The sequence below is a fragment of the Alligator mississippiensis genome, chromosome 1, assembly GCF_030867095.1.
Source record: "Alligator mississippiensis isolate rAllMis1 chromosome 1, rAllMis1, whole genome shotgun sequence".
In the NCBI taxonomy this organism is placed as follows: domain Eukaryota; kingdom Metazoa; phylum Chordata; order Crocodylia; family Alligatoridae; genus Alligator; species Alligator mississippiensis.
This window is the reverse complement of record NC_081824.1, coordinates 59690807-59705743: the sequence shown is the minus strand read 5'-3', so window position 1 is coordinate 59705743 and position 14937 is coordinate 59690807. Positions and strand designations below refer to the sequence as shown.

General features: G+C 44.9%; 1 protein-coding gene across 4 annotated transcripts in view; it reads right to left on the bottom strand.

Moving 5' to 3' along the window:
• The window catches only part of ADGRB3 (adhesion G protein-coupled receptor B3), a 733084-nt gene that overhangs the window by 294594 nt on the left and 423553 nt on the right, over positions 1–14937 (bottom strand). For all 4 annotated transcript variants that reach the window (XM_059730831.1, XM_059730825.1, XM_059730832.1 and 1 more), the window contains 2 exons: positions 14023–14169; positions 12069–12144 (listed from right to left, as the gene is read on the bottom strand). In XM_059730831.1, coding sequence (XP_059586814.1) covers positions 12069–12144; positions 14023–14169 — 223 coding nt within the window. The remainder of the gene's footprint in view (positions 1–12068; positions 12145–14022; positions 14170–14937) is intronic.

Genomic DNA, 14937 nt, shown 5'->3' with positions numbered 1-14937 from the left:
GAGAAGTACCCAGGTAAGTGGCAGGGGTCCAGACAGCCCTAGGATCAGGGGGGTGGTGCATATACCCACAGGAGGCCTTAAATGTCTCTACACTAATGCTCATAGTATGGGGAACAAGCAGGAGGAACTTGCCGTCCTGCTAGCTAACACAAACCCGGACATAGTGGGGCTCACTGAAACATGGTGGGATTCAACCCATGACTGGGTGGTAAATATCAAGGGCAATAGGCTGTACAGAAGAGATAGAACAGGGAGGAAAAGTGGGGCTGTGGTGCTCTATGTCAAAGATCAATACACGTCCTCAACAAATAGCACTGGGTCAGAGGTCCCGGAGGACTGGAAAAGGGCCAATGTGGTCCCTATTTTCAAGAAGGGGAGGAAGGAGGATCCAGGCAACTATAGGCCAGTCAGTCTCACCTCCATCCTTGGCAAAGTCTTTGAAAGGATTATTAAGGCTCATATATGTGAGAGCCCAGCAGGAAAAAATTATGCTGAGGGAAAACCAGCATGGGTTCATAGCAGGTAGATCATGCCCGACTAATCTAGTGTCTTTTTATGACCAGGTTACAAAACATCTGGACACAGGAGTAGGGGTAGACATCATTTACTTAGACTTCAGGAAGGCCTTTGATACGGTATCCCACCCCATACTGGTGAACAAATTAAGAGGCTGTGACTTGGATGATTACACAGTCCAGTGGGTGACAAATTGGCTAGAGGGTCATACCCAGAGGGTGGTGGTGGATGGGTCGGTATCAACCTGGAAGGGCGTGGGCAGTAGGGTCCTGCAGGGCTCAGTCTTTGGGCCGATACTCTTCAACGGTTTCATCAGTGACTTGGATGAGGGAGTGAAGTTTACTCTGTCCAAGTTTGCGGATGATACAAAACTGTGGGGAGAAGTGGACACATCGGAGGGCAGGGAACAACTACAGGCAGACCTGGACAGGTTGGACAAATGGGCATAAAACAATAGAATGCAATTTAACAAGGAGAAATGAAAAGTGCTGCACCTAGGGAGGAAAAATGTCCAGCACACCTACTGCTTAAAAAATGACCTGCTCGGTAGCACGGAAGTGGAAAGGGATCTTGGAGTCCTAGTGGATTCCAAGATGAACATGAGTCATCAGTGTGATGAAGTCATCAGCAAAGCTAACTGCACTTTATCATGCATCAGAAGATGCATGACTAACAGAACCAAGGAGGTGATACTTTCCCTCTATTGGGCACTGGTCACACTGCAGTTGGAATACTGCATCCAGTTTTGGGCACCACACTTCAAGAGGGTCCAGAGAAGGGACACTCGTATGGTTAAGGGCTTGCAGGCCAAGCCCTATGAGGAGAGACTAGGGCACCTGGACCTCTTCAGCCTCCTCAAGAGAAGGTTGAGAGGCGACCTTGTGGCTGCCTATAAATTCATCATGGGGGTGCAGAAGGGAATTGGTGAGGCTTTACTCACCAAGGCGCCCTTGGGTGTCACAAGAAATAACGGCCATAAGCTAGCAGAGAGCAGATTTAGACTGGACATTAGGAAGAACTTCTTCACAGTTAGAGTGGCCAAAATCTGGAATGGGTTCCCAAAGGAGGTAGTGCTGTCTCCTACCCTGGAGGTCTTCAAGAGGAGGGAAGATAGGCATCTGGCTGGGGTCATCTGAACCCCTCACTCTTTCCTGCCTATGCAAGGGGTCGGACTTGATGATCTATTGAGGTCCCTTCCGACCCTAACATCTATGAATCTATGAATCTATGACTTGTTGTCAAGGCCCTGATTGGCCATGCTTTGACAGGGAGGGGCGTTCACGACGAGTGATCGCTCCTTAAGGAAGTGATCTAAGGAGCATAAGGGAAGTCCATTCCAGCCCGTAGGAAAGGTAGTAAAAGGGCTCAGCAACCCCCTTGGACCTTCTACATCTAAAAAGAGAAGCTTATAAAGGATGGAAGACAGGAAAAAGCCAATCTGCTTAATGATTACTTTGCATCAGTCTTTCACCAGCCCAAAGGGACCACCCTGCCTGACAATGTGCAGGATGACCAGGCAGAGGGTGAATATACTCCCACCACTGACATAGAGATTGTGAGGGAACACGTTGAGAGGCTGGACACCCATAAATCAGCTGGTCCAGAAAGATGGCACCCAAGAGTGCTAAAGGAACTGGCAGACATCATAACGTGGACATGGGCAAGGATATTTGAGAACTTATGGAGCTCGGGTGAAGTACCCGAAGATTGGAAGAGGTGCAATGTGGTGCCTATCTTCAAGAAGGGGAAGAAGTAAGACACAGGAAACTACAGACCAATCACTTTGACCTCAATCCCTGGAAAGATCTTGAAAAAAATTATCAAAGAAACCATTATCAACAGGCTAACAGAAGGCAACATTCTGAGGGATAGCCAGCATGAGTTTGTTGTGGGTAGGCCTTGCCTCACCAATCTCATTTGCTTTTATGACAAGGTGATGCATCACATGGACAAAGGGGAAGAGGCTGCTATCATATATATAGACTTTAAAAAAGCCTTTCACCTGGTGTTCCATGATATCCTCATGGAGAAATTGGGGAACTGCAGCCTTGATTACCCTACAGTTTGATGCCTGGGGAACCGGCTCCAAGGTAGGACCCAGAGAGTGGTAGTTGAGAGAATTGAATCAACATGGCACACAGTGACCAGTGGTGTCCCCCAAGGCTCCATTGTTGGACCTGTACTCTTTAATGTCTTTATAAATGATCTGGACTCTGGTGTCAGAAGCAGACCCAGGAAGTCATCTTCCCACTGTACTTGACCCTGGTGAGGCTGCAGCTGGAGTACTGCATCCAATTCTGGGCTCCACAATTCAGAAACGATGTGGAGAAGTTTCAAAGAGTCCAGAGGAGAGCCACACGCATGATCAGAGGACAAGAGATCATGCCTTATGAAGAGAGGCTGAAAGCCATGGGAGTTTTCAGCCTGGAGAAGTGGAGGCTCAGGGGTGACTTGGTGGCAGCCTATAATTACATAAGGGATGTGCATCAGGGTCAGGGGGAATATCTGTTCACCAGAGCGCCCCAGGGGAAGACAAGTTCCAGTGGTCACAAACTCCTGGAAGACCATTTTAGACTGGACATAAGGAAAAACTTCTTTACTGTCCGAGCCCCAAAAGCCTGGAACAGACTCCCCCAGAGGTGGTGCAAGCTCTGGACACTTTCAAGAAACATTTGGATGCCTATCTTGCTGAGATTCTTTGACCCTAGGAGACTTCCTGCCCCTTAGGCGGGGGGCTGGACCCAATATTATGAGGTCCCTTCTAGACATAATGTTTATGAAATCTATGAAATTTCCCCCTCCCTGTCCCACTGGCAGGGACCTGAGCCAGGTCTGCTGGGTGCTCCTCCTTCACTGCTGCATGGTGTGGCCAGGTGCTGGCCGACCTGGTCCCTGAGGAAGAGGGGATCGGTAGGGAGGTTGTTCCCCTCTCTACCCCCAGGGGACCACAGCAAGGTCTGCCCACCCTGACTGCCACTGCTGCTCACTCCCTGTTTTGGGCTAGCAGCAGAATAAGGCCCTTCCACTGGACGCTGGAGAGAGGGGAATAAACCTCATCCCTGCTCCCTGCTTAAGAAGCCCTGCTGGCTGGTATCTGGCTCATGAGCACTGAAACAGGGCTGATTAATGTAAGCATCGTAGCTCAATTAAACATTCTAAACTACTGAATAATTAGTAAATCTTTTATGCCTACCAGCTACCCTGGTGTTTAGAAGTGTGTTTTAGAAGTCCCTCCTTTTCCAAATAAACCCTTGTTTGGATGGTTAAATAACATCTATATTCTCCTCCAGACAAATGGCCTGAGAAATGAACTGGAAATCACTGACTCAACATTTTCCTTACATGTAAAATGAGATGTAAATTTATGATTTAAAGATGCTGGCATACATACAGATACACAGGAGGTGAGACTCTTGAACTTCCCCTTTTTGAGATTAATAAAGCTCTCCTTTGGCCTAGAAACCTACCTATCTGTGGTTCAAAACTAAAACAAGAGACCTTAGACTGTGATTCACTTGTATGAGCTCTGCATTGTAATGAGCAAGTGGTGTCAGACCCCATATTTGGACAAAATATGTTCCTGCAGGAGAATGTGAGATGCCTTAAATCACTATTTGCAGTCTTGTTTATTTTTTGAAGAAACAGGTGGAACATAGATTTTGCCATCAGTGGAAAATTTTAAATACTGGGCTACTGAAGAAAAAAACAATTTAGTCTCTCTCTAACAACGCAGAGCCTGTCCTATACTCAGCCTGTCCTATACTCCTTAGGAGCATAAGACAGGTTACTTGCACAAAGAATAATGGCCAAAATTGAACAGAATTCTCCAATTTATTTTACTTTATTGTACACTGCTTCATTTTATCTATTTTTGTATTAGCATATACCGTGTTTTGTTTTAATTTTGTGTAAACTGGTAGATTGGAAATTCTTATTGCTTGCAAAAATTATACCTCAAACTATACAAATACTATTGTAAAGGTGCTGGATGGTTTTTTCAGGGCTTGCAATTCCAATCAGGGATTCACACTGTTGGGAAGAGGATCTGCAGCAGGGAGTCCACACAGATGTAGCAGCTGAGATAACCAATTTGGAGCTAAAAGCTGAAGAACATGCACGTGATTGGACAGCTGGAACTCTGGGGTGGGAAGCCCAGAAGCGGGGCTGAGACCGTAGCTAAGGGCTGTGGCCAGAAGGTTTGCTTCTGAGAGGGCTGCTGCCAGAAGAACTGTTTGTAGGAGAGCTACTATGAGGGCAGAGGAGCTATAAGCTACTGAGTACCCAGGATCACTTGGTAGTCTTTGCTAACAGAGCAGGGTTTGTGCAAACCGTCTCTGCCCCCGCCCCCTTAAGTTCCCAGGGTGAAGGGACCCACAGACAGGGAGTCAGGGAAAAGGGTAGCTAGGGAAGATTCTCTGGGAGGGCTAAGGGAAGCAAAAAGAAATTGTGGCTTTGTGGGAGTTCTAGCAGAAATCTCAATAAAGTACAGCAGAGAAGGGGGATTCCAGGTGCCAAACACAGGGCAGCTGCTTTGGGAAAGTGTTTGGGGATGGTGTGATTGTTTGTAGGCACTAAGAAAAGACTGGGCAGAGGAAAGAAACCCCAGTCTCTGGAGCAGCTACACCTGAGGTCCTGACAGACAACTTCACTTTCTGATCAGATGGCAGCATTGCAATTTCGTTTCTGAGTCAGAGCGAGCACAGCTCCGATGGGTGCTCAACTGTAGCCATTACACAGTTGATTACTTTGCTGCTGGCACAGTGATTCTGCGGAGTTTCTGCTGATTAGGTGTATATGCCTGTTATAAGTTGCCTGAGTGTTGAAGTTAATTAATCTTTTTTTCCCTTCTATATAATAAGTACTTTCTTTTATTTATTAGTGTAGACTATTATTGAGTCTACTATTTTTTTTTTTTTTGATATCTATGTGATGTTGAACCTGCTAATATCTTAGTTGTTATTCTAAATAATAAATTCTTCTAAATAGTCATTCAGTATGTGATCCGGTGTGGAGAAAACCACATGAGAGCACTCCACTAAGTGGTGGCTCCCAGCCTGTAGTCGGGTTGGGAGCTGACTTATTGACACCCCAGGATCCCGAAAACTGGGCCGTGGCTGTGGGTAGCACTACAGCCAGAGTTACACTATTATAATATTATGTATATTTTTATTGTTCATATGATTGTATTATTTTAACAAAATATGTAAATAAACTACTACTGTGACTATCACTATCAAATCAGGTGGGTTTCTTTAATATGATTTAAACTGCTTTCTTTTTACAAGTGAAGATGCATCTTTGCATTTTCATATTTCACTATTACATGATTTCAATCACTACAAGTCTGGGATTTATTTAAATTAGAAATCTATATGGCTAGGGACAGAAGTGACACAAAACTGGTTTAAGTCATGAGAAACTGAATTAAACCTGTAACATAACAGCAGTTCAGTGCATATTAACCAGTTTCAAAATGGCTGAAACTGGTTTACGATAAACTTGGTTGAATGTAGTATCAGACTTTACTGATTTGGGTCAAGCCAGTTTATGAAACTTCTGCCCCAGACCCCTTTCTGGTCCAAGTTAAACCAGAGTCCCCCAGCATCCCATCATGCTTTCCAGCCCTGAGCTGGGTTGTGCTGTCTGCTCCAGCAGAAAATGGTTGTGTGGGGGAGGGGGAGATAGGCAGGGACTGCCCCTCCTCCCCCAGGCAAACTCCGGCTGGGGTCTGGGGCCAGGGAGGAGGTTTAAACCCTACTTCCCCTGGTTATCCTCCCTTTCCGCCAAGTACAGAGCTGTCCTGCCCTGCCCTGCTAAACTTACTGAAAGTTACTGCTGGCTGTGACTGTGGACTACAAAGCCCACATGCACCTGGCAGCAGGAAAATGAAATGATAAGCAACTCTGAAGAGTCCTGCTGGATTGGAAATCTCAGAGTCCTTGGGGCAGCAGGAAGAGGAAGTGTCAGAGAGCCCTGCTCTAGCGACCCCTCCCCCTGGCTTCTGGCCCATGCCACTGCAGGCATGTGACTGTATTTCCTGAATCAAAGGTAAATGTGTGTCCAGTTGTTTCTCAGTTTAATCTTTGCATTTTAGACTAGCCTGCAAAGACTGAATTGATTCAGTCTTGGGTTTTTTGACTTGTGCCTTACCTCAAGTGAAAATATAATTCCATACTACCAGTCTCCTGACATATCCACTCACTTTCCCCTATCCAGCAGCATTTTGTTGGACCAAAAAAAGAATTACATTTATAATTCCTCGTGTGAGAGAGATGAGTATAAAAACCATGAATAGAGAACAGCAAATGTTGCAAATATGTCACTGAATAATGCTTTGAAAATCACTCCTATTTGTCCTTTGGGAAATGCATGTTCTTGCTCATAGAGATGCATCCTTTGAGTCCAAATAAGGTGGCCTTTAGAGGTACCACATGTGGCTTCCTGCTTTGACTTAGATTTTGGTCTCTTTCTTTGCTTAACTTTATTTTCACTGTTTACATATTTTTTGGCAGCAGCAGCAGTAGCCATTTTATTTAGCACAATGCATTGTGGAACACTTATCCAACAGGATTTCTAAGCTATATTGTGCTTATTTACCCCACTTCCAGGAGTTATATAAAGGCAGACTGTATTCCCCTTGTTCATGATGAATAACACCTTGCATGCAAACAGCATCAGTGTGTTCAAGAAGGAAGGCATGACTCAACATGAGTAAGGCTTTCACAGTTCAGCTTAATACAAATGAATAAATACAATGCATGTAAATAGTAAGGAGAATGTAATCACAGTACCAGGCAGGTTTTTATTTAAAACCTAATCACACAAAAATAACTCACTCCAAGCTCCACTAGTCAGAAGGCTGCAACCTCTGCTTTAACATTCAAGCAATAAGGCTCAAGCAACTTTTCACTAAGGCAGTGGTTGCCAACCTTTTTGGGTAGGAGATAAATTTTTAAATTAAAAAGCAACCCAAGATCTACCCCCTCACAGGTCTACCCCCCCAACCAACCCCCCACAGGTCAGTCTGTGGGCAGAGAAGGGGGGGCAGATCTAGGTGGAGGGATAAAAAATTACTTGGGGATGCGCCCCCCCCCCAGCAGGTAAGTCTGTGGGGGAAGGCGAAAGGGCAGTGGGAGTGGTGGGGACATGGCAGGAGCTGGGGGGAGTGGGCCTGGCCAGGCTGGGTGGTGGGACAAGCAGAGACCTGGGGGACACATGCTTCCCAGGCCTCCGCTTGTCCCCCACCCTCCCCATCCCCTTTTCCTGCCTGTGCCCCACTCCCCTCACTGCTGGGGTCTCAATCTTCCCCCTGACCCCACAGTGGTGAGGGGGGAGTGGAGCAGGGGCCGGCACTGCACAGCCAGGGTGGGCGTGGGACAAGCAGCTCATCTGGGGGGTGTAGGGACTAAGGGGGAATGCTGCAGCCTGGGAGGGCACAGGGGGTATATGCTCCTGGATCTGCACACAGAGCAGGGCATGGTGGGCTGGAGTTGGGGCAGCATGCAGCGGCCATGCTATGGGGTGGGCTCCTGAAAATTCACCATAGTGCTCCCACTCCCTCCCAGCACTGCTGCCACTGCAGAGCCAAAGAGCCGAGAAATGTGCCTCCCCGGCCCCAGTCTGCCCCATCCCACATGCAGATCTAGGGGCATGCAACCCCCATGCCCTCCTGGGCTGCATGTTCCCCCTGCCCCGTACCCCCACAGATGAGCCACTCATGGCTCCATCCTGCTCCAACCCTGGCTCTGCATCACTGGCCCCTGCTCCACTCTCCACCTCACCACTGCACATCCCCCTCCCTAACCCTGCTGCAGCCACCTGAAGCTCGTGGCTGGGCTGCCTTGAGAACCTGCTGCCTATGCCTCCGTACCTCCTGCCACCAGATGAGTTGGGCTGTGGCCAGGCTGGGGGAGGGTCAAAGCCTGGGAAGCTCATCCAGGCACACAGTGGGCTCCTGCCACTGCATGGACCCTGATGGAGGCCTGGAGGACACATGTTCCCCCTGATCTGTGTGCAGGGCTCGGGGTGCAAAGCCCAATGTGAAGTGGCTGCTGCCTCTAGCCTACACACATATCTGGAGGGCACATGGCCCCTGGGTGTCCGCAAGGGTGTGTGCAGTGGCAGGAACCCCCTGCCCCCTGCATGCCTAGATGGACCGCCCAGGCTCTGAGCCTCCACTGGCCTGGCTGGGGCCCCTGTCCCTGTCCCTGCCCCTGTCCCTGCCCCACCCCTTCCCTCACCACAGGGCACTAGGGTTTGGAGGGGGATTGCCCCACCCAGCCCTGGTGGCAGGGGGCACAGCTCAGCCCAGCCACATGGGTCCCACCACCACTCCTGGACTGCGTCCCGGCCACTCGATCCTGGACCCTCTGACAGTCGATCTCAGTCTGGGGTGGCTGAACACATGCTGACTGAGATTGACTGTCAGAGGCTCTGGGATTGACCAGTTGATTGGGATCTGCTTGTTGGTGACCACTGCACTATGGGGATAGCATCCTTCACTTCATTCTGGAGTGGTAATAACCAGATCCTAAATTGGCATAAACTAGTTGATTTCCATTTAATTTAATAAGAATTGTTCTATTTTTCATTCCAGTTTAATGAATGTGTGTTTCAGCTCAGATTTTGGTTTGGGTTTTTTTTTGGAAAGAGTGTAATGGATGAAGTTATTCAGCACAAAGCATTAAAGGGTTTTTCTTTCAGAATTGGAGTTGTATCTGAATAAACATTGCATTAGAACAATTTAGAGCTGTTGTACCTTTGTTGTTATATCTTGAGGTCATGAAATCAAATTATAAATGTGGTTACCAAGGGCAAAAAAATCCCAAACACTTCATTACCTGATTAGTTGATAGATTTAAATTGCATATGTATCAGCAGTCTCATTTCAGTATAAATATTGATGAGGTGCAATGATGTATATAAGGCATTATTGCTGTAATTTAGAAAGGTTTATATATATACACACACACACACTAGAAAATGTGCAGTAATATTATACCACAAAATTAATCATGGCTTTTATTCCTGATTCACAAACACAATCGACATTGCTACTTTCATACAATTTGCATCAACATTCAAAATCAGCTCACAAGTTCATTCCAGTTATACCAAATACTTTAGAAGGAATAGGGAGGTATTATTTCTTCATATATGAACTTCCATAGCTTTTATTTATGAATCAATATATTTAGTTTACCAAGCCATGCAGTTCTGGCAGCTCTTGTAACCACTTTCTATGGGAGGCTGATATGTTCAGAGGTCCACCAGCCGAATGTCTTAAATGATAAAGGCAAAGAACGAATACAAAGAAGTCTATTCCCTTCATACTTCACAGTGCCCTATTTGCTTTACGTTTACGGCCTAATCCTACCTCCAAGAAATCTAGCTATTTAGGATTTTAACTTTAAATTTAATGGGAGCAGAAAAAGGTGAAAAATAACAAGTTTCCATAGATGGAAGAAACACTTTAAATGGCTTTGAATAGGCAGAAAAAATAGGCTTCAATGATCCAGACCTGTTTTCACTAAACTTAAATTATGGAGCTAGAAGTGCATGATCATTGATTGCTGTTTACAAAATACAGGTTTGAGAGATATGTGACCACTTCCACATTTTTTTCTGTGGCTGTCCCTGTCCCTAAGGTTTGCTAGGGAGTCCTAAATATTTTAGCCATTTCTCTCTGTTTCCCAGACTATGTAATAAAGGGATACAGCTGTTATAAGCACTTCCTCCTTCCTGGTTTATTTTAGGAATTGGCACATCGAACCGAAGATGCTCACCAACATTTTAGAACATTAAAATTCACTATTTAAGCAGTGCCAAAAATATATATGAGTCTTTAAGAATGCTTCCTGAGATGGTAGATGGTTTGTCACTTGAAGAAGACCCTTGGACAAATAAGGCTCCTTGGGACACAGGAGATAATTGTGTTATGTACCACTGTGGATATCACCCACCCCTCTATCCCCCTTTCCCCCCTCCTCACTACACACACATTGTATCCAATTGCTGTAGCTTCATAATACCTTAGAACTACATTAGGAGTAATTTGTATTCTTAAGCTCCACATGTCCTCCCCTCCTCCTCCCCTGCCCCCCAAGATTACCGCTGTGGAAAAAAAAATTACATTATGTTATTCTTCTGTCAAGCATGCCATACGAGGCAGGGCTGAGGGACCTAGGATTCTTCAGCCTAAAAAAGAGAAGGCTGAGAGGGGACTTGGTACCAGTTTACTGCTAAATTAGGGGAATACATCAAGGGCTCGGTGAACAACTGTTCACAGGGGCACTCTTGGGGAAAACCAGGAGTAGTGGCCACGAACTCCTGGAAGACCATTTCAGGCTCAACATTAGGAAAAACTTCTTCACAGTTAGTGTGTCCAGGCTGTGGAATAAGTTCCCTCTAGAGGTGGTGCAATTGCCTACCCTGGAAAACATCAAGAGGAGACTGGACAGTCACCTTGCTGGGGTTACCTAAACCCAGTTGTCTTTCCTGCTTGGTGCAGGGGGCTGGATCCAGTGATCTTCTGAGGTCCCTTCTGGCCTTACAATCTATGAATCTACAAATAAACCTGCTTCAAATATTTCAGTTTTTGGTCAAGATTTCCCCATTAGCTTTGGCTAAGTGAGAGGAGGCCTGCTGGATTTCTACTTCACTAAGATCTGTTGTGATACAATATACAGTAATTTGTTGAACAACACAACAACAGAGGTAGCAGTAGAAACTACTGTACAGGTTGGGCTAATGCTTGTGCAGCAAGAATCTGTCTTAACTGATGATCTGGGAAGGAAAAAGTAATGCAAGGGGATTATTTTACATAACTAGGAGTAAAATAAGCTCTTCCTCTCTGTTTAGGTACCTGTATTGGCCTAAAGAGGTGAATGATATATTTGACTGATATATTTGAACTGTGGAGATATGTGGATTTCTTCCTTCCCAGAAAGCTCCTTAATCCTAACGCAACCTGCTCTCTCATCCTAATGCAATTTTAATTGATAACATACTCGAAGAATAGTGGCTTTAGTGAAAATGAGGGCCAGCACTACTGGTATACCAGGTGATTCTTTCCTTGCTAGAGCATGTACACTACTAGAGAACAGCAGTATTAAGTCCAAGTATACGTAGCTTGAGTATTATTTTACAGCTGTTCATCAGTTGACATACTTACAAAGAAACTTTTATTTCAAGCTACAGTTCAGATAAAATGCCAGTTACATTATAGTAGAGTTGGAGTGTTATTGTAGCCATGATGGGCCAGGAAATGTGTAAGAGGTGAGGATTTCTGTGATATCTCTATGGTTGCAGGAGCTGTTAGACAAACTTTTGTCTTTCCTCAGGTTACAGTATACCAATTGGATTCACAGGTTCCTGACATCACATACCCCACAATACATAAAGGAATTGCAAATGTACATTTTTAAAGAATGGTACAAAAATGCAAATGATGAACACACATGTTCTTTGTTGACTGCTTTCATCTTGACATGCCCTAGAGTTATGCCCCTGAAGCAATGCAATCTATGGTATAAGCTGAAATAAATTCTTACCTTAAAGTGGGCAAAATAAGTTCCAGATTTTTGTACAAAACTGCTCCAAGCACGAATACAGTTGATTCATCTAATTCTTAAAAAAACAAAAAAACAAACAAAAAATTAATTGAATCCAAAAAGTTTAAATGTTTTAAAATATTGTCTTTACCAATACATTAGCCAGCATATGTCGCTAGGGATAGGTATGTGCAGGTATTTTATTTTAATTATATATTTTTTTATTTTAGCCCTTAAGAAAAATCATGTGCATGTTTCCTCCTCAGGAAACTGGCACCAGGCCTGGAGGTACTGCAATACCAGGCCAACACCAGGAGGACCAGAGCCAGCCCTTACACCTTTCTCTTGGTGCCAAAATTGCTACATTTGATGTGTTGATGGGAACCTACCACAAGGATAGGTTAATGCAGCCCATCTGAATAAGACATGTAGTAGTACCTATTATGCTCAATCTCCCTCAGCACTGACTCTATTTCAAGTCAAGGTTAGCCACTACATTGAATACATTTCAATTTCCTCTTCACTTTCACAGCTGAACTGTGCCTTTCTTCTCCTTGTCTAATGATTCGTGTTTCTTCACCAGCCTTAAATGCCTGGCAAACATTACCAAATGGGACCCCAAAACCATTAACTCAGAATCTCTCTGCCACCCACTCTCCCAGCCTGGAACATATGATTAGTGTAGTCCCACCCTCCATGAAATGAAGCCAGACCAGGTTGCCCTGCATCTCAAATTCATATAAACTTTTTAAGGATTCCAGGGCTTGTGACATGAACACCCAGTTCCAGTCATGAGTGGGGGGCTAACCAGCTACATTGATCCTTTGTGGGGTGCGGAGTATCTGAAGTACACACACATATTGAGCAGTGCTGAGCTGTGGGATCACCAAAGCTTGAAATGCTGTTGAGCCTGCTGGGGCCCAACCCAATGAACAATGTGGTAAATTATGAGCCTTTGGCTTTGGACTAATATCATGCGTAGTTTGTACGACATGTAATAGGTGCCAAAGTGATGCTCAGAAGTGTGTTTATGGAGTAAAGGTAACATGCATCAAGTCTGGATTAACTAAGTGTATGGGTATTATATGCAAATTACTATAACCATGTTTAATTTCAAGATTATTGTTTTCAAATTTGCTCCTCATTTCTCTGTGCTCAGGGAAAGTAGGCTCTGATAGTAAGGAGAGAGGGGAGGGGCTGCCAGGGGAAAAAGTTTGGGGGAAGCAAACAGCAAAGGGGCTACCTGACCCCTCAGATTTATTTTCCCTGCTGTAACAGTGGAAGAGGGACAAATTGAAAGGAAACCTCCAATAATTACATTCTGTGCTTGGAAAATTATAACAAAGTTATCATTTTTCCACATATAGTATTTAATTACTGGGGGTTTGTTTTATAATTGTCTTCTATTTGGGTAAATATGGTATGTGTATACTGGCATTTCATTTTGAATTAACTATAGGGGACATTTTTAACATGTAGGGGTGAGTTTGCAATATACTTGTTTAGGGTGGGAGAGTATATTGCATACTGGCCTTGGAACCACTGTGAACAGTTTAGAGAGGATCAGCCAGTAGAAATAAAATCAGTCTCTATGATGCTGTAATGTGGTGACAGGAAAATGTCCCTGAAAATGTCTACAGTAGAATCAGGAGAATACAATGTTGAGCTTTTTATTTTCTATGAACACATGAATGCTAAGATGCATGAATATTGTAAACTACAGGCAAGACAATGTAACTGGTAATACTTTGAATTTCTACAAGACCTTAAAAATCTCTTAATATATAAATCAAGCCTCAACAAATTCATATGGGGGATCAGTAAAGTAAAATATCCATTTTGGAAATATTAATACATTAAGAAGTAGCCATATGGGACAACAATTCTCAGATTCCTTAATCTAATGAGCAAAATTTCTCCTTCAATATAATATTGTGCCTGAATATTTATTTACCTGATGACATAGGGGTGAAGATATTTTTTGGAATGACAACCCTGTCTTCTGAGTTTCGCGCCCAGTCAACCATTCCTTTTCTGCCTTTCATTGGGAAATTGATGTCTGTTAGAACAGATGCTGCAGGAAGCTTCTGAATACTAGCCACTATTAAAAGAAATAATAAAATCAGATGAATCTCATGTTTTACACTTCAGAGCATTATGAAGAGATCATAACAGTAAACAATAACAAACATATGATAATGCAGCTCAAATAAGACAAGTTTATTACTTTAACTGGGGCCATACAGTTTATTTTTAATACTGTATTTAATCCAGTATAAGATAAGGTTTTTAACCCCCAATCAACATGGGGGAAAAAAATCCCCTCATCTTACATTCACATATGAAATGAAGGGGGGATCAGGTGGCTGTTGCAGCTCTGACTCTGGCCCTGAGCTTGGGTTGGGGCCAGAGTCAGACACACAGCAGCCTCCTGTGCCCTTCCCTCCACTTCCACTCTGGAGCTTCTGGCTTCCTCCCCACCCCTCATAGCACTGGAACCTCAGCCCTTACCAGCCAATCAGCACACTAACAGTGCTGCATGGCCAGGAAAGGGTTGAGTTTCTATCTGCTGTGCTCTGAGAAGTGTCTGACATAAAGGTGGGTAGGGGGAAGAGGCAGAGACTGGGAGGAGTTGGGAGAGAAGGGACAGAGACTGCAGGGCGTGGGTGGGAAGAGGCAGACTGGGAGGAGTGGGGGAGGAGCAGAGGGAAGGTGGGAGTGTGGGGTGCAGATGGCAGGGACTAGGAAGGCTGCAGAGGGAAGAAGTGGGCAGAACAGAGGGCAAGGGGCCCACCTGACTGTCCATCCCCACCACTGCTTCCTGTGCTGTTGCCGGGGGAAGGATTTAAGACAGCTCTCCAATACTTAG